Source organism: Dermacentor andersoni, chromosome 4, assembly GCF_023375885.2.
Source record: "Dermacentor andersoni chromosome 4, qqDerAnde1_hic_scaffold, whole genome shotgun sequence".
Taxonomy (NCBI): Eukaryota; Metazoa; Arthropoda; class Arachnida; order Ixodida; family Ixodidae; genus Dermacentor; species Dermacentor andersoni.
In genome coordinates this window covers 70,594,821-70,622,812 of record NC_092817.1, presented here as the reverse complement: position 1 = coordinate 70,622,812, position 27,992 = coordinate 70,594,821, and the positions used below count along the sequence as shown (strand labels likewise).

General features: G+C 46.9%; 2 protein-coding genes across 3 annotated transcripts in view; both read right to left on the bottom strand.

Annotated features, from left to right (window-relative positions):
- The window catches only part of Rab32 (RAS oncogene family member Rab32), a 29,568-nt gene extending 15,501 nt beyond the window's left edge, over window positions 1-14,067 (bottom strand). Inside the window, exon 1 of one of the 2 annotated variants that reach the window (XM_050183182.3) lies at window positions 13,887-14,067. The gene's annotated coding sequence lies outside the window, so the exon portion shown is untranslated. Of the gene's footprint in view, window positions 1-13,798; window positions 13,865-13,886 lie in introns of those variants that run through there. The other variant, XM_072287855.1, reaches the window with a different exon arrangement.
- Window positions 14,068-16,972: 2,905 nt separating this feature from the next.
- LOC126536276 (uncharacterized) overlaps window positions 16,973-27,992 on the bottom strand; it is a 313,085-nt gene continuing 302,065 nt past the window's right edge. The window contains exons 7-8 of the mRNA XM_055073899.2: window positions 24,265-24,604; window positions 16,973-23,689 (exon numbers count right to left, since the gene is read on the bottom strand). Of these exons, the coding sequence (XP_054929874.2) occupies window positions 23,048-23,689; window positions 24,265-24,604 (982 nt within the window). The 3' untranslated portion in view covers window positions 16,973-23,047. The remainder of the gene's footprint in view (window positions 23,690-24,264; window positions 24,605-27,992) is intronic.

Here is a 27,992-nt window from a genome sequence, read left to right as displayed (position 1 = left end):
ATATTTCTTTTTCGGCATTCAAAAGAAAGCCGCTGGGCCGCACGAAGCGGCGGGTGCATTGCAAACAATTGTTAGTCATTTTTATTTTTTCGAATGTGCTCTACAAACGTAGTATTAACATTGCGGCAATTAATTAATTAATTACTTTGTTCATTAATTAGTACTAGACACTGAATAAGAACAACGCAAGAAATACTGGAGGCTCCTCCAGGAGGTTGCTAACTACACAGTTGGTTTCATCCACAAAGTTTCCGCTTACTCTCTCTCTCTCTGTTTATTTCTTATGCTGATTTTCTCTGACTCATGCGCGTGTGCGTGCGCGTCGAATTCGTCTTTGAACTTTCTGAGGTAACCTAACCAATGTGGTATCAAAACTCAGTCATGAAACTCTAGGGATTTACGCGCCAGAACCGCAATCTCATTGTGAAGCACGCCGTGGTAGGGGACTCTAGATTAATTTTGACCTCTTGCGGTTCGTTACCGTGCACCTAAATCCAAGTACAAGAGTGTTCTTGTTTTTTGCATTTCGCGCCCAACGAAACGCGGCCGTCGCGACCGGGGATCGAACCCGCGACCTCGACCTCAGCACCACAACGGCATAGCCACTAACCTATACCGCGTCGGGTGATGTGATATTTCTGAACCTTTCTATGTTCTCCACTGGGAATATGGAATACGTACACGCGTTACGGGAAGAATGACAATCACCGACAAGTTGACAGTTCTTACGTGTCAGGAGTGTCTCATTTATGCAAGACAATCAGCGCAAGGTAAAGCGCGAGAATCTAAACTAGACTTCGACCAGAGAGTAGTTACCTGCAATTACTCTGGGCCTTTTCCTCGCAGGAAAAAGACGGAGTAATTAAAGGAAAATCGAAGTTTTCGTCTAGGGTAAGACGACCGGGGATTAAAAAAAAACAGAAGAAAGAAAGCGTCAAGAACAAAAATGAACTTGACTGTCTTCTCAAGCGATGCCACTCGCAGGTAATTTGTGTGATCGCTCGACATGAACACTATCCCCACCGGGCTGGTCGCGGAAATCTGAGAGCGTTGCTTATTAGCCTTAAAGCAAAGAAATAAACAAATCTGAATTCCTGAGGCGATACGTGGATGCGAGCACGCATGAGATCTTCGAAACATTCACCGGGAAGGCACCATTGAATTGCCCTGGTTGGCGAAGCAGCTAGTTTCTTATATAATCATTTCTTATTCTTGTTATCACAATCTTCCTTATTTTGTTTTCCGTGTCGTCCTTTTGTATTTATTACAACAGGTCAGTAACTATCTGCGGCTGTTAGTCAGCGCTTGTGCCTTGCGTTTTTCCCTTTGTCCCGCCCCCTCGCGCGCTTTTGTCTCCTTTCAAGATGTCAAACAAACGAACTATATGTTCACTTCGCACCACGAAGCAAACCGAATGTTTATATCGTGCCCAAAACGACTCCGCGCCGTACGTGTGTCCCTTGCCGACGTCTAAGAACGTCGTCTCGCCAGTTTCTGCCGACACGGCGATATCGTTGGAGTGCAAGCAGATAACACGACGCAAACCGCAAGCTGTTGAGATTTGCCACAGAAAGCGCGTTCCTTAAAGGCCCGTTCTTCGCACTCGCTCTCTAAGCTTGATTTTATCGCGGAAGAACTTCCAGGTACTTCACAAATGACAACATATATACCGACAGTCAGGTGGCGGTGCGCGTAGTACGCACCCCCCCACAGTGACCCCATCGCGAGGAAGATAGCAGAGGCAAGCAGGAGACTGTGCACGGCGCACACAGTAGAAACTAGGGTATGGTGTGTTCCTGGCCACTGCGGAGTATCAGGAGTATCAGCGTCAGCAGACCGCTCAATAGGCTCTGCAGGAACAAGGGCAGCGTTCCGCCTGCCGCTGCTGGCAAGAGCGTTGCGTGTTCCGCGCAATATGTAGACAGCGTATATAGCGCTACCGCAAATCTGCCGCGTGTAAATGCACTGGTCGTGACTGGAACGAACAGTAAAAGTCAAGAAGCTAAAGCTATATCTAATACTTCACTGGGCGCTGACGGTTTCCATGTCGGTGTCAATGTGCACAAACGAGGTGCTATACGCCTCCAGCGGTAGCTGGTGGGCGCTCATGATCACGCCAGCGTTGTGGGACGCCTGGTACATGACTGCCATGGCGCTGTTCTTCCTGCCCAACAGCAGTTGCTTTGCGCGCAGCTACGCGCTAGATATTTATTTATTTATTTATTTACATACTGCAGCCCATCTTGGGCTATAGCAGGAGTGGCGATAACACCATATGTCAATTGCAGACAAAAAGTCCGCCAGGGTCAATGAACGAACACTTCCGGGCAATGCATTCCAACGTTCAATTGTTGAGGAAAAAAAAAACAACTATGTTTAAACATGACGATGAGCAAAACGAGAACAAGGTGAAAGCAGGAGCCAACGTTTCCACAAGTGGATCTGTCTTCTTCAAGGCGACATACGCTTTCCTCGCCACAGTATATATTGTGGCAAGGAAAGCATATGTCGCCTTTAAGAAGGCAAGTCCACTTGTCGAAACGTTGGCTCCTATTTTCACCTTGTTCTCGTTTTGCTCCTCGTCTTGAATTTCCATCTCCCGCCCTCCCCGTGTTTTCCCTATGTTTATACATGTCAGGATTGGGGGCTCAATCCCATCGCTCGAGATCCGTTGCCAAGATTGGAGACCGACATGAATTCGAAGGTAGCTGGCCCATGCCATCGTCCAACTTAAACACGCTGAGGACGTTGATGAAGGGAAGAACTGCTTCTCATCGAGAACGAGGAAAATGGGTTTATTTACAGAAATTAAATCAGTCTAACATGACTGCTTAAGAAAAAGAGTGTCAGTCCAACATGACTGCTCAAGAGAAAGTGTGTCAGTCCAACCTGACTGCACGAGAGAAGTGTGTCGAGCCTCCGCCCAACAGCCGTTTTTAAACGCTCGGTCCTTCGGCGATACAAGGCAGCGAATGTTCGTTTCGTCATCGCAAAACTAGCCGCCTCCCGCGACAAGGTGACGCACACACACACGCAAACACACAGGTGCGAAGGACTGGAGCCGACGACAGAGGGGAGTCGTTCCGGGAAGCTCGGAGACATTCTGGGTAGCTTGTTGTCCCGCCGCGGCTTGCTCATGCGTAGCAAAATCAGGTTCGCGCTGGGGACCTCGGGCACAATAGTTCGTCCGTCGAACCCGTTTCGTCACAACGGAGATGGGGCTCGTGGATGGAGGTGGTTTTCAGCACAAAGCCCGCTTCTTCGAACGCAGTCTAGCTGCAGCGACGGAGAGTGGGGGATGCGCGCCTTGTCCCCCAGTCGTAATTGGGTGGCAATTTTTCCTTGCAGCTCGCCATTCTTAACAATGTCAGTTCTGGACTGCAGTGGCGAAAGATTTAGGCTGGGAGAGCTACGGGTGCGGGAAGGTCCAGCAAACCTAAGTATTTACCTAAGCAGGTACAGCGTGTAGAGGTAAGGTGTGCAGGAACTTTATGCTTTCGTTGTGGCGACGTGTTGCCAGGACGGTTAAGTTGAGCATAGGGATGTTAGACGAAGGTGAAAAGTCCCCGTCGTGGCGACGGTAGATAAAACGAACACTTTTCTTTTGCACGGGCTCAATCTCGTTGATATCGCTTTTAAGAAAGGTGTTCCAAACTATAGGTGCATATACAAGGACTGGGCGGATTAGTGTTTTGTATGTTAGCAGTTTAGTTTATTGGGGAGTCACACAATGGGTGCGTTGGAGATAGCCGAGCATATTGAATATATGTGCTCGCTAAAAAATTATTTAGTGTACATTACTTCAACATACTTGCTCCAAGATAAGTTGTGAGTGAATAAGAGCCCGCAGTACTTATATTCAGGTACATTTGGTAGAAAGGAGTCACTGAAAGCGTACGAGAGAACGGAAGGGGTCAAACGCCTAGTGAATGTAATTTAAACGGTTTTGGTGAGGTTTATACTCCCCTGTCAGGTGTTACACCATGAGCAGAAGTGTGAGGATACGTCGTTATGAACAGTATGATCTTCAGGGGAGTTAAAACAGAGACTACGATAGTAATTACATTTTTTGGCAAGTCATAAATGTAAAGTAGAAAGAGAAGTGGGCCGTGGACTGTACCCAGTGGCATGCACGCCAGAGGAAACATTAGTAATAGGGGAGTCAGATGCATTATAGCGCACACATTGGAAACCGTCACACATAACTGGCAATCCAGTCTACGAGTTTAGGATTATTTAGGCTGAGGTTGAGTTTAAATAGTAGTTCATGGTGAACCGCAGTATCGAACGATTTGGACAGTGATCTATGAAAATTCTGTCAACCTGTGTACCAAGGTCTAGTCAATGTCATGCGTGAATTCAACCAGCTGAGTTACGGTGCTAACACCGCGACGAAAACCATGTTGGCAATCACTTAGTATATTACTGAATTCTAGGCAATCCATAATATGTTTGTAAATTATATGTTCGAGTAGTTTGCATGAGTGACAAGTTAGGGAAATCGGTTGGTAGTTAGTTAACATCTGCTTATTACCAGATTTTTCCAAAAGTAGAATTTTAGCACGTCGCCACGAAGAAGGAACACATGCAGTTGCTAATCATTTGTTAAAAATAACTAAGATAACGACTAGTCCAGAGGGAGTAACGAACAAGGAAAGCATTGCAAATGCCGTCAGAACCATAGGACTCCCTACTGTCGAGTTTTAACACTAAATTAAGAACACCGTCGAATGATACAGAGAGGTCACTAATTGTTGAAGCTATATCACAATGAAAATGTGCATATCGCACCCGCGCAATAGTTAAAGCAACTGTAAGTTAAACTGCTTTCTTTTTCTTCTCAGTGTTCATGGAAGCACCTTGCACGCACTCAATGCGAATGGAGCAATGTTCCTTAGAGCGCGACATCGCTCAGAATTAGGAGACGATGCACTCACTCGCTATACCGCATGCAGCAGAGTTAGACCCACGAGTAAGCCCAGCGCGTCTGATATCCCGGCGAACGCGTGAAAGTGCTTTGATCTGACAAGCGCGCACCTGCTTTTGACACGCATCCCTTTGCCCCTCCCCCAGTACAGGGTAGCCACCCGGAGATAACCTCTGATTAACCTTCCTGTCTTTCCTTTGATCTCTCTCTCTCTTTCTCTCTCTCTCTTTCTCTCATAGTGTACCTGCGAGAACAATGTCAGTGCGGATATAGGGCACGCGGTCAGAACGCGTGTCAAATACAAACAACCACCCGGATAAAAAGCGCTTACAGCAGATAGCCACGCGTCGGGTGCTATGCGTGCGATCTGCGTCATATGGCAAAACACTGTCGCGGAACGAAGCCCTATTGACCTGCTTCGTCCGAACATGCGCCAGCTGCTGTCTTTTCGAAGGACGAACAACCTCTCATTTTTCTTGAGTGCAATGGAGCTGTGAAATGTATGATGAAGTGCCGAAAAATACCAAAATTTACGCAGAATTGTCAGTGCTTAAGACAATGAGTATGAATGTAAAGTCGGGCTGTATTAGAAAAGCGTGTTTCCGCTATAGAAAATACGTGAGGAGACTTGGCAAACTGGAAAGCTCGCAATAAAAGAAAGTTATATAGGCGGCGACCGCAACCTGAACTTCCTAAATGCTGTTGTTTGCTTGAAGTCAGGGGTACAAGCATGACTCCATCTTACTTTGTTTATTAACAGGTATACTGCGGTATTAAATAAGACCGAGCAAGTAGGATTCTTTACAAACGATATTAGTTTTTCACTGTCCAAACATATCAAAACAAAAATGACACCCATATAAAACAAGAACGCATGAACACATTACAATAACAATGCATAAGCATTATTATAACAAGGTAGAACAGACGCGAGACCGTATTTAAAAGGCGGACACAGAATGCTCAAATGCGGTGACCGTATCTGAAAAAAAAAAAAAAAAACACTAGCAGCGAAAGGCATTCCCCTCCTGAATTGTGCATGGAAAAAAAAATTTGTGTTTAAAAATGTTTGTGTGAGACGTATAGGGAAGTGAGTTGCGAGAATGACGGCGATGAGATGAGCGCGCTGCAAGCGGCTGACCGAAGGTCAGTGGGACGTCTCCCATTCGGTGCTCGCGGGGAGACTACAAATGAAACTGTGCAGGGTTATATGGGCTGGAGAAGTTTTGAAGTGAGGGAAGTTCAGAGTAATATTGATTATTAAAAACGACTGAGGAATACGGAAGCAAGCAAATGGTCTGGGAGAGTGCTCAGGTATTTGTACAGGAAGAACATTTATTCGCAATGGAGGAAAAGAACTAGGAAGCTTACAAACAAGTATGCGACCGGTGTGTTGAAAAACATGGCAACAAAGAACATCAAGCGGAAAGTCAGAGAGGCTGAGACAATCTCATGAGTGACGGCAATGGAACAGAAACATGCTATGAGTAACTACATAAAAGGGAAAAAGAAGCGAAATCAGGAAAGAAACAATTTATGATAAACCAAAGGGAAGCTCTTTACTTTTCCAAGCGAGATCAGGATGCTTTAGAACACGCACTTATAAAGCGAGATACAAGGAAGAAGCATGTGCTTGCTGCGATAAAGCTAGGGAAACGATGGAGCATGTTTCATTAGAATGTGAAGATAGCTGCCCAGTGGTCCATTTAGGCACCTGTGAGCTCTTTGAAGCACTTGGGTTCAGCGAGAGCAGGGGGAAAGCAAACATGTCCGCAATAGCGGTTAGTAAGAGGCGATTGGAAGGTTGGTGGAAGTATGGAAACTACAAACGACGGAGGTGGACAAAAGCAAAGTTCCCGAACAGGGTTCAGAAGGTTTGGTGATGAGAATTCTTCGTTTTTTTGTTTCTTTTTTGGAAGATAGATAGGGAATTAGAGAATATAATAACAAAGGCTTGGTGGCGCAACCCGCCGCCCGGTCCCAAAGGGGACGCTCATAGCATCCATCCATCCATCCTGCACCAGCTCCCCTGTGCTTATCTTAGTTTAGTTTATAGAAATGTATTTAAATGAAATTCTGGGATTTTACGTGCCAGAACCACGATCTCATTATGAGGCACGCCGGAGTGTACGGTGGGCTTCGGAGTAATTTCGATCACCTGGGGTTCTTTAACGCGCGCCTAAGTACACGAGCGTTCTCGCATTTCGCCCCCATCAATAATTTATCGAAAAAGAAAGCATTATATTGCATTCTGTGTGGACAAAAGACACAATTTATAGTAATTTTTTTATAATACGGCACATGACTGAGAAAACATATAGGAATCCGTGACGTCACAATGGCGTACACCAGCGTTGAGATTTCTGCGCAAGCTTCAAGAAAGGGAAGTTTTGCTCTCATTTCCTCTAGTGGTAACCAATATAATTTCGTCAAATCAATTAAAATATAGTTTTTGACGATTTAACTAGAGCAACTTAGTTAGGTGTTGCTTTTTAGTCTCTTTAAAGAAACGTTCGCGCCTGTTAGCGGCGCCGGCTACTTCTCTGATACGATAAGTTTGCCTAACTCGCTTTAAATACATTTAAAAGGGAAGCAAATGATGTAATATTCATAAGGATCGAATCAAAGCGATTGTACCCATTCACTGATATCTAGCAACACACACACACACACAAATTAGGGCGATTATACGACGGAAAATAATGGTTTATCAATATGTCAATCTAAAGCGCGCTTCTATTTAACCACACCCACGCAGTTCGAGGTACTCACGGCTTGAAAGTTAAAACTTTCAATTCATCTAGCGTTTCGTTTTAATACACCGCGCAGTCAGCAAAACTTCGTCAGGAAGGGAATCGCCAGGTATGTCATACATCTAGCCATCGAACTACCCCCCCCCCCAATCTACCCCCTCTCTCTTTTTTGAATAATAATATAAAAAAAAACATAACACTGCAGTTCTTTACACCGTTACTTAATAAGACAGTTCATAATACACAACTTTCTTACTGAAGAGCAAAGCTACTATACCAAAAAAGTATCTAATACCTTTACTATGAAGCCACATGATTGTATTCGTCTGTGTCTCATACTACGGAGCCAGTTGGCGTATCAATCCCAGTTAGATGCTCGTTGACGACTCTATTGCAGAAGCGTTCTATTCGTTGCTGACTGTACAGCCAATTTAGGTCTAGTGTTACATTTCTCCCTCACTTCCACAACGTTATCTGCAAGGCCTTATATGTTGGTAATTTTCGTTTTCTTCCTTGGTTTGGTGCTTGTGGTACATCCGCCGAATATTTCATGAATATTATAGCTTCGAATTTGCTGTTTCGTTCATGTTTAATATAAGATTACCATTTGTACATGAAAGAGAGAGATATATAGAAAAGTTTAATGATATCTGGAGATCTATAGCGACAGGCTTAACAAGATACTCCCGATGAGGTGGTGAGCGATGAAATAAAAAATAAAACAAAACACATAACATACACAAGTGTAAATCGCACTACCACAATAGTTACTTATAGAGTCTCGCTGAGGCCTGTGTCCCGCATGAATGCGGTGAGTTATCAGAAAAAAAAAAAAAAAGACTGCTATGATTTTGCCAGTTACGCTTTCATGGCAAAATTTTAATCTGCACGCCTACTGGCTATTATCGGCGCCAGACGATAAACGGTACAGAGGATTTTAAAAAAATGCTGATTTCTCGCGAAGTCTGGCTATAGTTTGCAGTAGCTTGTGCGTAAGTTTATATTTCCTGTATAGAACTGGCGCCCGTAAAATTCTGACGCCGACTGTACTATAGGGACGTAGCTATAGCGCTCATTTCTTTGAAATAGAGGGAATACTGATACAAACCACAAGACTGGTAAACATTGAAGGTAATTCGCTGTGAATTGCGTTGATGACAAATTTCTATGAAGGAACGTACTACGTTAGCCAGAAAATTCTTAACGCTTAACGGCAACGTCAGCCGCGACTTTATCACATTCCAGTTGCCCTTGCGGTTTTCTATTGTTCTGTAGCCGTTCTTATCCATTATCAGCCGGTGTATCTCACTGTCAGACTCGTGTTATCTCGGTGTAGCTTTAAAATGTCGGCGCTCGCTAAGGAGGGGGAGCTCAGAACAAAAAACTGCATGGAAAAGTGACGTCCAGGGTTTATCGATGGTCAATTGCAACGAAATTCCCGTCGCTAACGGTCGGGGCAGTAAAGAAGGCGCAGCGTTTTTAATGCAACACAAGGACAGCGTCACTAGAAGGACACTTAATTGCTTCTAAAGTATGCGTTAAGAGACAAAGCCGGCAATATCGTTACTAATATGGATGAGATAGTTCAAATGGCTGAAGAGTTTTATAGAGATTTATACAGTACCAGTAACACCCACGATGATAAGGTGAGAGAGAATAGTCTAGAAGAACTTGAAATCCCACAAGTAACACCGGAAGAGGTAAAGAACGCCTTGGGAGCTATGCAAAGGGGGAAGGCAGCTGGGGAGGATCAGGTAACAGCAGATTTGTTGAAGGATGGTGGGCAGATTGTTCTAGAGAAACTGGCCACCCTGTATACGCAATGCCTCATGACTTCGAGTGTACCGGAATCTTGGAAAACCGCTAACATAATCCTAATCCATAAGAAAGGGGACGCCAAAGACTTGAAAAATTATAGACCGATCAGTTTACTGTCCGTTGCCTACAAAGTATTTACTAAAGTAATTGCAAATAGAATCAGGAACACCTTAGACTTCCGTCAACCAAAGGACCAGGCAGGATTCCGTAAAGGCTACTCAACAATAGACCATATTCACACTATCAATCAGGTGATAGAAAAATGTGCGGAATATAACCAACCTTTATATATAGCTTTCATTGATTACGAGAAAGCGTTTGATTCAGTCGAAACCTCAGCAGTCATGGAGGCATTGCGGAATCAGGGTGTAGACGAGCCGTGTGTAAAAATACTGAAAGATATCTATAGCGGCTCCACAGCCACCGTAGTCCTCCATAAAGCAACAAAATCCCAATAAAGAAAGGCGTCAGGCAGGGAGATACGATCTCTCCAGTGCTATTCACAGCGTGTGTACAGGAGGTATTCAGAGACCTGGATTGGGAAGAATTGGGGATAAGAGTTAATGGAGAATACCTTAGTAACTTGCGATTCGCTGATGATATTGCCTTGCTTAGTAACTCAGGGGACCAACTGCAATGCATGCTCACTGACCTGGAGAGGCAAAGCCGAAGGGTGGGTCTAAAAATTAATCTGCAGAAAACTAAAGTAATGTTTAACAGTCTCGGAAGGGAACAGCAGTTTACAATAGGTAGTGAGGCACTGGAAGTGGTAAGGGAATACATCTACTTAGGACAGGTAGTGACTGCGGATCCGGATCATGAGACTGAAATAATCAGAAAAATAAGAATGGGCTGGGGTGCGTTTGGCAGACATTCTCAGATCATGAAAAGCAGCTTGCCATTATCCCTCAAGAGAAAAGTGTATAACAGCTGTACTCACGTACGGGGCAGAAACCTGGAGGCTTACGAAAAGGGTTCTACTTAAATTGAGGACGACGCAACGAGCTATGGAAAGAAGAATGATAGGTGTAACGTTAAGGGATAAGAAAAGAGCAGATTGGGTGTGGGAACAAACGCGAGTTAATGATATCTTAGTTGAAATCAAGAAAAAGAAATGGGCATGGGCAGGGCACGTAATGAGGAGGGAAGATAACCGATGGTCATTAAGAGTTACGGAATGGATTCCAAGGGAAGGAAAGCGTAGCAGAGGGCGGCAGAAAGTTAGGTGGGCGGATGAGATTAAGAAGTTTGCAGGGACAACATGGCCACAATTAGTAGTACATGACCGGAGTAGTTGGAGAAGTATGGGAGAGGCCTTTGCCCTGCAGTGGGCATAACCAGGCTGATGATGATGATGATAATGATGAAAGGGACCAAGCTGCTTCGGGGAGTTCCCGTTAATTACGTGCCAATTCAATGGATGAGTGCATGGTAGGTAGCATACGTCGGATACGAAAGCATTGCTATGCAGGACCAGATTTTCGGACGGCTGTGCCTATCTTAAGGTCAGAAAACGTGCATCGAGTCAAAGTGAAGCGGTCCCCTACTGCGTGAAGGAGTTACACAAATGAATTCTGCAATTTTATGAACTATGTCCAAGTTTGTTGTTGAGAGCAGCTGATTCGGCTGATCTCATTTCCTGCAGCTGCTTCTTAAATAAACTGGAAGCACAATAAATAAATAAATAAATAAATAAATAAATAAATAAATAAATAAATAAATAAATAAATCTCCTGCCCATAACTCGAAGCAAGCGTGAATTGGGAAGACAGATTGTGAAATTTCAAAATCGGAACTGCGTTAAATGTACACAGGGCTGAGCCTTCAAATGCTCAAGGCGATGCGACAATAATATGAATATTTCCACGATTATACTTCCACCGCAGCGTCTTCGGCGCATTTTAATGTGGAATAAACGTGGTTTCATTCATTCATTCCACGATTATCGAAATAAATAAAGTATAAAATAATTCACAAGGGACTAGAGTGTGTTGTTTATATATGGATCCATAGCTCGCTAACATGTGTGGAGTTACCTTACTTTTCCTGTGGAGTAAACTCTTGCTGTTAAATTTTTCAGAACGCATTTCAAGTCTAGCTGATTGTTAAACGTGTTCTGATTTATGTTTTTATGTTCGCGTTTCAAATGATGCTGACGGTACACTTGTAACACGTGCGTATGCGAATACATGTTCAACATGTCTAACCTCTCGGCCTCTACAGCAATCTGTGCTTATTGAGCCTTGTAACGTATAAACAAAAGAACATGGAGGAGATAACATTATTTGACAAGTGCATGAGAACACCTCGTACTTGAGTACTACAAGCGCAGTTGTCATTAGCAGATATATTTTGGCATGGTCACAGGGGGCTTCTTTTAGAAGCTGGTTTACCGCCGCTGCGCTTCGAATAAAAATTTTACAGTATTATATTAGAATTGAACGTCCTGAAACTGCACAGTAAGTTATGAGGGATGCCGTAGTGATGGACTCCGGATCAACTGCGACCACTTTGGGTTTTCTAAGTAGACGAGCGTGTTTTTGCATTTCGCCCCTATCGAATGGCGTCTGCCGAAGCCGGGATCGAACCCGCGACCTCGAGCTCAGCAGCGCAACGCCATCTATAGCCACAGGGCTGCAGCGGCGGATGAGTTCGACAATAGCCCGAGTTCACCTTCACAGGCCACGTGTGATCTCGGACACACTTATATATAGTAAATTATGCACGCAGTAAGTAGGGTGTTGAACTTCCAATTTCACGATTGCTGATTGTGAGTAGTTGAGGAGAACCATACCTTCGTAATCTACGTCGCGACCATCACAAGCGCGCATGTTGCTGTGACTGCACTTTCACCCCGATTGCGGATGAAATACACATTGTCCTGCTGCTTCAAAAGGGGATTGCGACAGTGCTACTTCATCGAAGCGCCATGACGATGACACCGCACTTTTATAGTCACCGCGAATCAAGGGCGTGCGACTACTTTGTTGCAGTTGACTAACGACGTATGGGACTTGTTGAGCCTATATAGCAAGACTACGTCCGAAATATTTACCCCACAGGTACGACAATAGAGTAAAGCTATCATCATCAGCGTTCAAAGAACGGGGACGCACCTGAATAAGGAATGCACATTTTTGATCCAGCGGCGGGATTCGTTAAAAGTCTGTATCGCACAACGTGCGAAGAGAAAACAGACGCGTTTCAAGCACAGACCCACATGAGAACCTAACCACAACAGTGGTCGACAGCTAAATGCTTTTGCACAGAAATCCTAAGCACATACCACGATCTTTAATTATTGCAACAGGATATATGCTGCAGAGTCCGGGCAAAATCAGACAATGGAGATCACACTGCACTTTGCACTGCAGTGCATGAATCTTTCAGAGTAGTTTATTATTGCAGTTGATCCTATATTGTGCAATGTAACGTCAGGTAAAAAAAAAAGCCGAGCACAATTTCAGGCGTGGCATGAAATGAGTTTCTGTCAGGTTTAAAACACTCGCCCAAAAGTCAACGAAGTGCGGTGTGTTAAAGTGGTGGAAGAAAGAATGGTGCTTCATTGATTTCAATGATGGTGCTTGATGGCCCATTGTTACGCCTGGTCTATCAGGTTGTGCCGCACTGGGTGACTGGCTGCGCAATAATTTCGACCTCGTGACGTTCTTTAACGTGGTCAGATAACACACCGTAATGATGTTCTTGAATTCCGTTTCAAAGGGAACGCGGCCACTGAAGTCGCACAAGAGAACAAAAATGTAGACCTGCAATCATAAAGGTCGATAAGCGTGGAATGATAAATTTAGGCGACTTATGGCACTGTCATATAATGGGAACTAAGTCATACGCAACAAAATTGGCACTAAGCACAAGATTCCACGGGTTTCATTCTTTGATCCTGCCATTCCCGTTTCGTGCTTCGCCTTCTAGACTTGTCTCGTGTGCCGAGGCCTAGAAACTCAACTTCGCCTCAAGACAACAACCCGAAGTGCTGTGATCCGAAACGGCTAGTTCGAAGACGGCGAACAACAATCAGCAGAATACTCGCGCGTTCACTGCGGCAGCATGCAGTTCGAGAAAAAGTAAGCAAGTAAATTATTTATCCGAAAGTACATCTTGCTAACCTAAGGTGACAGAAACGGCAAAGCGCCCGCGTGACTCAAACGCGTTGAAACAACGAGCGGCGCCGATGCAACGGAACCTCCCCATCCGAAGGGGGCGCGAAAACAACCAGTGGTGTGCACGAGCAAGTCTTGTTCGAGAACGTTCTCAAGGGCCAGCTCGCCTTCGTACGCACCCATAACGATCCTCGATTGTAATTCTGGCGGTTGTCAAGAGGGTGTACTCGAAGACCTGAGGCAAGGCAGAACGAAAGGAATACTCACAGGTTAAATCCTCAGTTCCTTTCGCTGGTTCGAGAAAGCGGACGGCATGGCAAGCGATCGCTTCAGCGGGACGAGATAAGCGGCGACAATCTGCCGCTGTGACTGACGCCTGGTGAAGGACGCCCGTACTGCTATCTGTCGGTGAAAAATGCCGCTGGAACGCTATCGCCCGGCGAACCCACTGACAGGGCCACCGGATTGAAGCAGCCGGGTTCTATCCGCAGCCGCAGCAGCCGCAGCTCTATCCCGGGCTTGAGTGACTCTCATAGCTCGTATTTTTTGCGTTTCTTGCGCCAACATCGACTGAGTGCGTCATAGCGACAATGATAAGACACTTCTTACCGGTCGCTTTAATTATGTGCATGCAGTAGATTCGAAAGGACAAGCGGTCCCAAAGCAACATAGCATCTCTGTAGTTATTTCGTGCTGCTGATTGCTTTCATGTTCAATCGCTCTTGACAATGGGCCCAAATCTAAAGTCATGGCTAGCTCGCTTAGTAGCGTATGCTCTTGTGAAGAACGCATATTCGAGCAGCTAAATTAGGCTAGCGATTGGTAAATGACGGTTTCAGAACCATCAGTAGGAAAGGGAGGGGAGGAGAATTCCGGCCCTTGGTCGGGAAAGCACTGCGCAGATATTAAAGCAAATACCATGCGAACGTAACTAATGATTCAAATGTTTGTGCAAATTGACGCAAATGCAGTATACATTGTTTACGCAAATGAAATGCTAATGAGGCAATTGCTTGGATGTATATAGGTGCGCCTTCCATTTCAATTCGGCACAAATGCACATTACATTTAATAGACACAACTTGCGTGCCTGTTGTTCTTTTGCGCTGAACATCATCTACCACCGTTCAGAAGATAGTTTCTTCACAATAGGCATGTTTAGAAGTGACACGTTTGGTAATCGCCAATGCAAGTTCAACTAACACCAGTTGAGACGGTTGCACGGGCTTCATGTTAGGACTGGCGGCGACGCACCGAATCAACTCGTACACATCATGGCCACTGCTGGCAGTCCGCATCAAACACATCAATAGATCCAGACAAATGGACTCACCATCGTGACTAGTGACTCAGCTGGACTCCAACATGGCTCGAACTAAGAGTCATTAAGAAATAAAGTTTCTATATCTATCTCTGTTCAGGTGTTAACAAGTCTAGGGAAGGCGCTGTCAAAATTTCTGACGTTGTGGAAAGCAGGTGCGTGGGAATAGCATGGTGACGTCGCCATCTGTCTTTCATTCTGCTATGTCCTGTGCCTCGGCAACCGCATCGGTTGCTATTTATACAATCGCCGAAGGCGCCGTATGCCCAATCCTCACCCCATCCGGCCGCCTCAGTTCTCAAATGGCCATATCCGCTCACCTGAACAATGACTGAACCGAAGCCGAGCCGCTGATAACCACTCAGCACACAAGCAAGCTAGACAACCTGCCAACCACTATGCAGCGCGCATCGTAACTAAACAAACTGTCTTTAAAGACATAACATTGGCGACGATGCAAAGAAGTTCCACACACCGCACGTAGCTTATCCCTGCGACTGCGACCTCCATGGCGACGCACGGCTCTATTGAATAATTTTTTTTCGGGACCGGCTGGACATCGCGGTCAGAGCGCCTCAAAATTTACTTGGAGGCCAACGGCATCAAGGAGGACGTTCGAAAACGTGCCACTTTGCTATGACATAATGAAGATGGCACCCAAAACTTTGAGCACCGTCCCTTTTACGGATCTCGTCTCCTTCCTCCGACCGCCAGCATCTAGACGCACAGCGCTTCGAGATCTACAGCAGATGCTGCTTCCAGCTTTGGTACTAGGTGCCAGGCAAGTCCATTGCAACTTGCGTAGCAGCGCAAAATAAACTCGCAACCGAGTGTAGTTTCAGCAATACAACACCGGGTGCCACAACAGTTACAATCATACAAAGCATTGTCAAGCTCAACTCCATCACCAGGAACGATGCTACCGCTTGACATCATGCTGCATGATCGGCTTGTCTGCGACGTACAAGACACCAGCGTCTAGGAGGTACTGCTTGTTGAGAAGGACCTCGCTTTCCAGGAGGTTCTCGACATCGCATTTCGAGCAAAGCACGTCAAGGTCCATTAGCAGCACATAAAAGCCAAGGCATAGCGGGCTCTGCTTCCGCTGTGACGAACAGCACAACCAGTACAACTGACCATTCCGCACATCCAGATACCGCTACTACAAAAAAGTAGGCCACATTGACAAAACATGCTTGAAGTAAAAGCGCAAAGAACGAAGCAAGCAACTCGCTTCTAAGTAGTCGCACGCTCCATATCACAAGCTGCGTGCTGCGGACCAGCCTGAAGCGTAGCAAGAAACGAAATTGCATGACTTGAATGTCGTGACGCCCACCCAAGACCAGAAGTTAAAGGAGCAACGCTCGAATTCCAGGTTGTTTCAGAAGCTGCCTAGTCACTCTTCAGTGAAGAGACGTTCCGAAACGCATGGCCCAACCACCCTCTCACTTCCCCCAAAAGCAACATTGCGTTGCGGACATTGCCGCTAGTTGTAATGGAGGCACCAGGTTGTAATCCACTCGGCCGCAGCTGGTTCCAGTCACTTGGCATCCCACTAAAAGGCATTGTTCACGTCCACTGCGACAGAAGTGTGACTACTGTACTCACCAAGCACGATACCGTTCTTGATTGGCAACATTAGCGGGTACAAGGGACTGACTGCCAAGCTCGAGCTGCACGATTCAGATTGTCCTAAGCTCTTACGTGCACGGCGGATTACATTTTCCCTGAGACAAACCGTGGAGGAAAAGTTCGAACGTCTGACGTGCCAAAACGTGATCCAGCCCACGCAACATGCTACTTGGCCAACTCCAGTTCACTTAACACAATTTGCATGTTCATACGACATCTGCAAGTCACCTAACCGACCGTGTTTTTTTTACTGAAAGTGGTTACAAGATAATGAGATCCCAGATACGCCAACCCTGTGTGAAGTCAGCTAAGAAGGCGTTTTCAAAAGTAAACGGCGTGGTCTGGTTATCGGACATGTGACACTCGGCGTCATGAATTCAGCCAGGCAGAAGCAACTTGGTTCACAGTATACAAGTTTTTATTCGAGGTCTTGTAAATATATCCGAAGAAAAAAATGTAAAGAAAAGACAGATACTATGTGGCTGCGCACAATTCAGTCTGAAAAAAAAAATATCCAGTTGAAGAGAGTAAGAGTGACACGCAGTTATTAGAGAACAGAGAGACTCAGATTAGTGGAGAGGCACTGTGTGCTCCACTCTCACCACCCAGGAGAGAAACAAACAGTGACACATCAATGTCATAACAGTGAAAAAGATGGAGAGACGCCAGTGAAGTGTTTCAACTTGACGCACGCGCGTTACCAATAGCCTATTACCGTCAAACGGAGTCGTACATGGCACGGGGAGCCACAGCGCAACTAACATGTGATAACAGAGCGTGTGCGCTGTCCGCCTCTTTTTTTTTGCTATCTGCGCTGTTTTTCGACTTTGGCCACGAAACCAACAAGTCAAACTTCGTAGTCTCCTGAAACTGTTCTTAAGCCAAGATGCGAAGAACGGCTATAACCAGTGTGCCACTGCGTTTTTTTTTCTTTTTGTGTGTGTGTGTGTGTGTGCTAGAGCAAAAGTTCCTGTAGCAGCGTAGTCTTAACTCAGCTGTTTATCGGCCAAATAAATTCTGGCAATACGATCGTGTATCCGTGGCTTTTCGGATACTGTAGTTGAAAAGAACTCCGCAAGTTGTCGCTACCAGCAATGATGTTACCAGACGCGCATCATCATCACAGTAATGCAGGCAATAACACGTGTGCGTCAAATTGACCTGTCTTTTTTTTTATCTCAAAAGAAATAGAAAAGTGAGAGAGAAAGAAACAGTGGAGGAGATTCGTTCGACACGGGTTATAAATATTTTCACAGACAAAGAGTTCTTTTCTGGTTCGCGTCTCCAAATATCCCTTCTTATATCCTTTGATCGGTTAAACTATACCAGCTGGATGCACATCCCCGGAGGTTGTTTAGGAACTAGAGGAAAAGGAAAAAAAATCATCACGGGCACAAGCGCACCCACGCAAGCACACACTGTTGAATGACTAGAACTACAGACCTCCGCGGTTTTCTCCTCCTGCGAAGACATCAGTAGAAAAAAAAAAGAAAGAGGCAAGACAGAAAGAACTGAATGAATCGAAGAAGAACGTCCGCTAAGCGCAAGTGGCAATTAGAAAGCAGAAAAACAACAACTAACACATTCGGTTCTTCGTTTCGTGTCGACGACGGGGGTAACATAATGTCTTAAGGTAGATTTCACAAATTTGGGAGCTATTAAATACGTACGCGTTCATTAGGCAAATACATGTTTTTGTCACATCCACAGATAAATCTTGGCGGCGGATGTCACGGTGCTGCTTCAACAGTAAATCTTCGCACTCCTTAGGTGTCTTTTATTTCTTCGATAAGATTTATGCCGTTTATATGCGTGGCCAAAATATCTGAATTCATATTGTACTTTGTATATTGCATTTCTCTTCAAGCCGTGCTGGGTCTTGCGACACCCCACTCGACAAATGCATAAGTGTACTTACACTCACGCGCCAAGACCACACGTGACGGCAGCGCCTCTTACCAACCTGGCGGTACAAGCTTATCAGCCAGACGTGTACACCTCTTTTTACCACGTTCGCAGACATGTCGAACTTTTCACAGTTTTTATCCTCCACTTTCTTAATTGTATCTCGTCATTAGCAGCAGGGCGTGCAATTCGTTCGTGCCACTAATATCAACCGAGCAAGGAAAGATAGGGAGATATAACGGAGGAATCATACGATTCGATGTACGGACTCGTGTGGGAAAGCGTAATTTATTGCCGCGTTAGTTTTCGTCGGTATAGCATGCGTTTTTGGTGTCAGCATATATATAGTCTCGCCTTGAAACATGTTCAGACTGAACGTTCAAGGGGAAAAAAAGATGCGTTGGCATTCGATAGACTCTCTTTGCACACAGGCTGTGCAGTTTTTGCTGGCACTCATATCTCAGAAAAAGGCAGACGGGTACCGTCATAATCTCAAATAGTGAACATGTCCGTGTTCAAACAGTGCGGAGACCCAGAACCGGTTGCTTTGTGCAATCGCTTCGGTTGCGCCCGTGAAAAAAAAACATTGTATGCTATTATAAGGACAAGTTAGATTCCACTTTTACAAGGTGAACTTGATGTCAAGTTTAGAAGAAACTGATCATCACCGACGTGCTTGCTGCGTACGCAGCAAGCACCAGTCTTGAGCGCGAGGCCAGTGGTCACCGCGATTAAACAGTTCTAACGGAGAAGAAAAAGAAAGTTCATTTGACCGTATAGTACCTACGCAGGAACAATACGTTTGTAACGAAATCCGTAGCGAATGCACGAAGCGATGAGCATCAAAGGTTACTCAGCGTTGAAAGAAATGCACGTAAAAGAAAATGTAAGGGCCCATAGTTTTACAACGCGCCCACGCTGAATGGAATTGAGCAATGCTTTGCCAACACATCACATCAGACAAAAAGATGACCATTGACTGAAGCACACTTTTCTCAGATCTGCATCTCTTCGCAATCACAGCACTTTGTGCACTATTGGGGTGACTTGAACAGCCAGACGTAGGCAAGTACACTGTGCCAAGAAGCCCAGGGTTGTGCTCCCATCAGCAGTTCATGCACTGCGCAACTGAGGCAGTGCGCTAGCGAAGGCAATAATTGTGTAAACCTATTCCTTGTTTTCAATGTCTTTTTTATAAAGCACTGATCAGATTGGTAGCGTTACGAAAAGCTAATGCACTTGAAGATGTAGTGACACCTTTTCCGATTTTCCGTATATGGTGACACAGTTGCCGAAGGAGACGACAGGACCTTGAACCTAACGAGGAATCGGATCCTCTGGGAAATGCCATACGAGCACAAAAATTTCCAAGCACGGTTAAATCATGTCCCCCCTCACCAAGCGTCACACGTTACCGACATCTACGAAGAACGAACTCGCTGACACGATAACGTTACAAGAGCAGGCCGCGACATACACACTGGCGGAACGGACTCCGCACCTTTGCAGCGACAACTCACAACCTATCACACGTTCGCTCACATCAAGATGTTGCCTATGACAGCCACGGAGAAGAAGAAGCTTTCGGAAAGAACTGACAACCAAAAAGACGTTTGGCCGCAGTTTCTCGCAATAGACGCGCCAGAAACGCGATGCTCTTGCTAGGGAATATTATGTTCAACGACACTCCGAGCTTTGGAGGCTCCCAGGGGAAAAGAAAGCATTGCTGGCAGTCGAGCTTAGAAAAAGTTACAGTACACGCCGACACCATCTGCCTGTTCGCAGGTGCACCTTTCAGGTCTTGGCAGTGAGAAACGGGCTGCACTACCATGTGCTGTCCGTGCGCACCAGACTTTCGCCAAATGACTGCACCTCGCTATAGTCGTTGACGCACAGACGACTACCTACGGCCATTCAAAGGACTGTCCGTAGAAGCTATAGCGGGCAACAGTGCAAGCCTCTTGGAAGGACACGGAATGAAGGCCGACGCTCTGTATATAGTTTGCGCTCCGTCTCAGCAACTCCGTGAAAACAGTTTGAAAGAGCATACTCGAGATATTTAGCCAGCCTAATTTTTGTCGTTGTTAAGTTGGTAAACAGCTTTTAGCTTCGCTTAGCTAACCATCATCTTCCAAATGCAGTGTGTACACAGATGACAGGAGTCGCAGGTGACCTTTGCCGCGTCTGCAACTCGAACGACCTTTGAACTGCTCGGGCGTGACAGCTCTGTTTCTGTACGTAGCCGCTAAGACGGAGCGCGCGCAGTGGTTGTAGATTTAGATGTGCCTATACCGCACGGAACGGAGATTCGATCGCGTTGGCCGCATGACGTGCAGTGCACCTAATTAAGTGCTGCTGCGCCTCGCTAATTGAACGGCGTCGTGACTAAACGGTACACAAGGTGCCCCCGCACCTACTATACTTTGTACATTCACACTTGTTCTGGAGTACACACCGCGAGAGAGATACACACATATATCTCAACAAGATTCGAATGTGGCAGTCAAGTCTACGCGCAGTGTCGTGCTTCGTCACTCCACACCTTGTCGTGTACACTTCTGGCAAGCGCTTGTGTGTGTGTGTGATCGTGTGTGTACTGTCTGACAGCGGTGACCGTCCAATGGACGCCTAACCGGGCGGTTAAATTTTAACTGGATAATGTTGTCAGAAAAAAATAAAAGAAAGGCAAATGCGTATACGAGTAGAACTTCGCACGACGCTCTGTTTTACAGCCGGCTCTCACAGACGAGTTACACGCACGGAACGCACACACGCACACGCGTACAATAGAAAATATATATCACAGTGGACTCGCACAGGTTGGTGGTGGTTGACTTCTACAGGAAAGGTTGAAAAACGAGACGGGAACGGGCGTGTGAATTACAGTGGGGCCTACTATACAGGGTATAGTGACGGCGTAGTATATACGATTGAGAAGGTCGCGGGAACTGCGGCGAATGCGGGAGTGGGCCGGGGTGCAACGAAAATAACTGCGGAAAGCGACGGTGCAAGCCGCTTCGAGAGTCATTCCATTAAGCCTTCTTCGACTGGGATTCTATCAACACTGGGCGCGCGCCGCTTGGAACCGACACCGAACGATGTCGCGCACTCCGCGCAATATACGCAAGGGCATGCAGACGCCCAAAACCACGCGCTTAGTTGTTCTCGATTTCTTTCTTTTTTCTTTCTTCGGTACACGCTTTTCCTTGGGTTGTGCATTTCGTTCGCGTACACTCGCGACCGCCGAGAAAAAAATAAAGATAAAGATGCAGAGAAGCAGCTACGTGTTTTCGTCTCATGCGCTCGATGAGATTCGTCTAGGATAACAATCGAACTGCTCTGAGAGGCCCGCAGAGAGCGAACGCGCTTGCGGCGATCGAAAGCGAGGGCAGGACATGCATATACGGCAGCGGCTGCTTGACCAAAGGCGCCAAGACGGGGACCACTCTCTTATCTCCAAGTATTCACAGCGTCCTTTGACCGAACCCGTCGTTAACTCACTGAAAATCACGCTAACACCACAAAAATGCGTACGCAAGACAGTAAAGAAACCCCAGAAGAGGCTAAGGTAGAGGACTAAACGGCTCGCACAAAGACAACGGCATCATCACGCAAATTCACCTCGTCTACCCGACTCCGTTCAACCTACTTGCGTTTCGCTGCTGACTCGTTTGCTGCTGCATGGGGTTTATGTCTTACACCGCGTCGTCCAGCGTCTTAGCTCGCTATTTCGCGAAACGTAACCTTCGAAGGTGCGCAAAAAGAGAGTTTATTTTGCGAGGGGCATCTTGATGCCTGGAGTTCTTATCACAAGGACTCTCATGTAAGGTCAGTTCACGAATTTCAATTCGCTAGAGAAAAAAAATATAGGCAGAATAACGGGCTGAGAAGAAATGTGGGCCGATAGAAACATGTCGTTATATATGATTGCACCGCACAGCGGCGTCCAGGTTCAGGTTTCAGTAAGTTAATTTGCTTGTACACTTCTTGCGACTCTCGTGAGTCATCAAGCGGCGATCAAGGAAAAACACACTTGCAAAACTGGCGGATGGCAGCTGGACTGCCAAATACAAAACACAATTCGTACTCATCATAACCACCGTACCAAGTTTTTTTAGGGCGAGAGTTCCTCCAGGCGCACTGTGGCAACTAATAGTCAAAACCGGCGCAACATTAAGGCAAAAAAGTTCGTCACGGATGATCGGCGTGTACAGAAGGGAACCGAGAGAAAGACAAAGCGAGGCAGAACCGACGGGGGCGTCTCGGAGACACGTGCCGCATAGAACTGGTCACCCATCACTCGCCGTGCGGTTGGCGCCGTCGCCAACATAGGCGTCGCACCAGCTCAGCGTCGCCACCACGGCGCTCCACGCCGCGAAACCCGACCCAACACGCCGAGCCGCTCGAGACTTTAAAAAGGGCGAGCTCCGTCGTCGTCCTTTGGCGGCTTCGAGCTCAGCGTGGTCGCCGAACGGTCGGACAGGAGAAGGCGATGATGGCGGCTGCCGACCAGGAGCGCGGAAGATGGAGCACGTCGGGGGACATGGTTCGAGGGGCGCGCGCCGTCGTATCAGGTCACGGCCAAGTGTCCCTGCAGCTGCGACGGGCTCTGCTTGAGCACGAACGACGAGTCCGACTTGGAGTGCGTGTACGCCCTGACGGCCCGCTTCATGAGCTTGGAGGCCGACGGCCGCGGCGCGTGGTTGTTGGGCACCACGTCGGGCGGCTGCACCGAGTACGCGGCGCGGTCGCCCACCACCGTCAGAGAGGGCTGGCCGTAGATGGACGACGGCCGCGGTTCGTCGTCCTGGCCCGGCAGCGCGGCCCGCAGGTCGTGTAGGGCGAACGGAGGAGCGGCGGGGTGGTGGTTCTGATGGTGCTTGTGGTTTCGGTGGTGCCGCTGCTGCTGCTGCTGGAGGAGCTTGTGATACTGCTGCTGCTGCTGCGGCTCACCCAGCTGCAGGAACGGGCTGGCGCCGCCGAAGCAGGACGACTGGGATCGCTGGCAGTGGCCGCTGTCGAGCGTGCTGCGCCGGGGCCCCGTCAGGGTGACCGGCGAGTCGGGACGGATGTAGGCGAACTCCAGCGTCGCGGAGGCCGTGGCCCCGCCCACGCCGCCGCACCGGACCCCGCCGTTGCGGCCGTTGGCCACTTCGGGCGAGTTGAGCACGTGCTGCGCGTATAGGGAACGCTGCGCCAGGGCCGGGGACACCTGTGCGAAGAACAGAAGAAAAAGAGAAAACCGAGAAGCGCAGTCAACCTTATCGGACACGACACCCACGCACGCCTCTTGAGTGAACATTTCCAATCTTTCTGGAACTATATTTCATTAATGGGTTACGAATAATTAGGCTAATACGGGGACCAGTGTGATCGCTTGTCACTTGGACCTCTACACTGTCCTCACTACTCAAGCACGTGCTTTTCGTGATGAAGGCAGCTGTATATATCTGGTCCTGAAAACGCTTTTCGACGGGCTGTTTTGGTATGAGTCGACCAACAGTGGATGAACGAGGGAAGCCGCAGCATGGAGGCAAAGCTCCGACAAGAGGACTGATCTTCGTCATGGACACTTGTCGAAACATTGGTTCTACGTTGAGGCTTCCCTTGTTCGACCGCTGCTTATCACTTCAAGACTCCCTTATCCCTGTGACAAGCGACGATAACGCACTACTCACGAGGTCAAGTAAACCTTTACTCCGGGCAAAGCCCGCTAAACTGACCTTGCGAAAGTGATCTTGCTCGTACCTGAGCAAGAGCCACCAAGACGCGGTTCAGCTAACGTACCTGCAGGGACCGAGGCGACGGCCGGTGCGCTCCCAGGGAGCGCTGGCCGAGCGAGATGAGCGAGCTGTAGGAGCCCGTGGGCCGTGGTCCGAGCGGGGCCGACCAGGGCACCGAGCGCGTGTCGTAGTCCACGCTGGCGGAGCCCGGCGGCTGCGCCATGCTGCAGCCGCTGTCGCTGGCCTCGGTGGCCACCGACATCCTCTGCGCCCGGCGCGTCAGGCTGGGCGTAGGGGTGCGCTCGCCCAGGGACCGCAGCTCGCACGAGGTGGACGTGCGCACCGACGACGATGGGGACTGCGCCTCCGACGAGGTCAGCGTGTGCTGCAGCAGCAACGCCTGCCTGCACAGCGCCCAGAGGGATGCGAGAGGGACGCGGTCCGGTATAGACAACACTGTGTCGGCAAAGTGTGGACATTGGCTGGTTAACTGATTGATTGTGGCGCACTAAAGCAACACAGGGTGCAGTCAGAAACATCTTGTAGAGAGGACGGCTCGGTATTAATTTTGAACGCTCGGGGATTATTAACTTGCATTCAAAAGCTCGGTACTTTGGCATTTTAGCTAAATGTGTTCGAATCGAAAACACCTTTAAAGAAAAAAACTTTGGAGGACGCTTAGGCTCCCCAACTGTTTGTCACGCTTCCCGGCAGCCGCAGCTTTCTTGCGGATGCGCGGAGGCGAGCGCCATCTGGATGGGGTTGTTGTAAGGGACCCAGCGGGCCGCACCGCTCTATGGATGGCAGAAACTCTGGAAAAGGGGTTTGTGTTTGAGTTCCAGGTAACGGAATGATGTTTTCTGATATATTCAAATTACATTTCGACGCTATCATGACTGTAGGTTGTGTTTAAGTTGTACTTCACAATTTTATTAACGTATTTTACTTTTATTAATTCAATTAGTTTTGTAACGCCTGTGCGCCACGCGGAGGGCCTGTGTGGTTGTGGTTCGGAATGATTTTTCGCGAAACGACGTCCGCCGCCGACACCGGATTTTTTGCGACACGGAGCCCTCAACGCTGTCGCGTTAAATATACACGCAGAAAATCCTCTGGGAGTTAAGTGTGGTCCAGCTTTGTGCCACTTGCCATGCCGCCGGGTGTCATATATATGTTATGCAACTTTATGTGACCTTTATGAGGCTTATCGACCCTTAGCAGTTGTTATCAACCTTATCAGACTAGAAACGACCCTTATCCACCCTTATCGGTTATCCACCTTATCAGACACAATCCGATCATTATGAAGCCTTATCTGTCCTAATCGAACTTGGTCCAACCTTTAGAAACCGTTACCAGCGCTTAACATCAGAATTGATCCGACCATTATAAGCCTTTATCGCTCTTTAGCACTTTATCCATCCATGTTGAACCCTCATCAACCACGCTGAGACCCATATAACCCCCTATCATTCTTTATCATCCTTATCAAACCATTGGCTGCTTATCTGTCTGTGTTGCACGACGTAAAGCGCATGAGCCCTCATAGATCGGTGGCGTTTCGGTCGGTGAAGGAATGCCCCAACGGAAGGCGCATTCCGCGATCACTGAAACGTATCGGGAATGTAGCGTGTTTGGCATTAAATTTTCGCAAATCGGAATTTTCTTGATATCTGCAATGTACCAAGCCGGCTCTACATGTGGTTCTAGAGATGGCTTTTATTCCGTCATCCCAAATATTTCAACAACGCCTTGATAGAAACTGTTCTTTTATACATTATATTTTATAGCGATTCGTCTTACGTGACGGACAGGTTTCCTCGTTGGGTAAGCATTTCAAGGGGACTTCACCCTTGAAAGCATGCGAAACTAGCTGGAAGCCGGTCACATTTCAAATGTTCTTGATCTTTTAATGTACATTCTAGGCTAATTGGAGAAATAAAAGAAAAAAAGAAATATATTGTTTCGGGCTAATATATTGGCATAGGCTGAGTAGTGATATCATAATATCCCATAGATGTTGCCAAGACGTTCAAGTTTCACGCTAAAACAAGTCACACAAACAGAAATATCGAGAAGCAACTATGCAGAATTGGCCGTGTTGAATTCGCTAGATGTAAGAAAAAAAGACGCTTCGTATTCTCCGCCATATGCTAGCGTTAATTCATTTCTCTAACAAAATGGCGACGACCGGTTTCGTTTTTTTTTTAAGGCATCATCTCCACCTTGGTGCGAACAGTGAAATGTCTTAATCGAATTGAATACGAATAGTTGTGAAATACGCCCTCCGAATATCGACTATAATATTGAATATGTTTTCTAAACAGAGTGAAATGTAAAGCTTGCGGGTCGTCCAAGCCCTTGGTAAAAAAGATGCCTATTGACATTATTTACATGGCTTTCCTTTTGGGAATAAATAAATGCATGTAATGCCATTCGCAAATGAATGTATGGCCAACTGAGGAGCTTGTAAAGGATAAACAACTGTTTTCACTTATCTTGCTCAGTATGACGATGACATTAATGAAAAAAAAAAGAAAACGAAGAACAGCGCGTCGCCAGATGCACGTATATAGAGTGTCGAGTTCGTTTAACGATAGAAGCAAGATACTACAACACCGCGCGTTGTATTATAAGGATGAAAATATCGGGAGAAAGGTCAAATAATAAACTGATTTGCCTAAATTGAGACGACAAACCCGTATGTAGGCAGCCTAAGAGTGAAGGATTGTAAATGATTGACTGAAAGTTATTGAGCAGAAGCTCTCTTTCCCTTGCGTACGCTCAGAAACTGGTGCCCCCTGTCCAGCAATCGCAGCTCCTGTGCAGCCGAGTCATTCGGAATAACACTCCCCACTTCCATTGCTCGCTCTCTCTCCTTTATTGCGACTCCATGAGCGTCATTATCCCCTACATATCCGAAAGAAACGAGTACTCGACAGTTTAGAATAGCGAGTGCTCGAAGCGAATACGAACAGAATGGCAAAGACAATTTGATTCGTATTTCAAAATTTGTGAATCTTAGCGCACCGCTAGTTTTAGCCATTCCAGCCCCCATAGGAACGATGCTGCCGTGGCCGGGAATCGAACGAGCAACCTCGTTTTCAGCAGCGGAACGTCGTTTGCCAGCGCGTGTAGCCGGGTATAAGTGAGTGATCGCGGTCTCCGAGTATTCTGATATGTTCTTGTTCTCTCTTTCTTTTGTTTTCTCTCTGTTCTTTTCAACTGGAAGACCACTGAAATATATCGGCACTCCTGAACTAACATGTTTAATAGGAGGCTGTATTGCAGGACACGCGAAATAGCGAGCGCGAGTGAGAATAAAAAATCTGATTCTTTTCAAATCAAATCAATTTCGCCTCAGCGCCTTGAGGCGAAATCGTCTGAAAGAAAAAAAGGCGGATGAACAGGCGAAATCTTCATCGTTTCCTCTCTGATACCTATACGACGCTTCTGATTGCGAGCAAGGATTTTTTGTAAGCAACATGCATCTGTTCTTGCGACAAGCTGTAGAAACGCTTTCTTCCCAGCCCTCCCCCCCCCCCCCCCCCCCTTCTTTTATGGAACTGCCCCGAACAATGTGCGGCGATCACAGAAATTACGGGCAAGGAGATAAATGTTCTGCATGTGTCTAGACGGGAAAAGAGAGTACGGACTGGGAACCGTATGTAGAATGCACGATTCAATTTTGAGACCTTCCTCTTGGCAAATGGTCGTAGACACGATGCTGCGAATCATGCACTAAGCACGAACGTAGCATAGGAAACGTACACAAACCCATAGAATCTGACG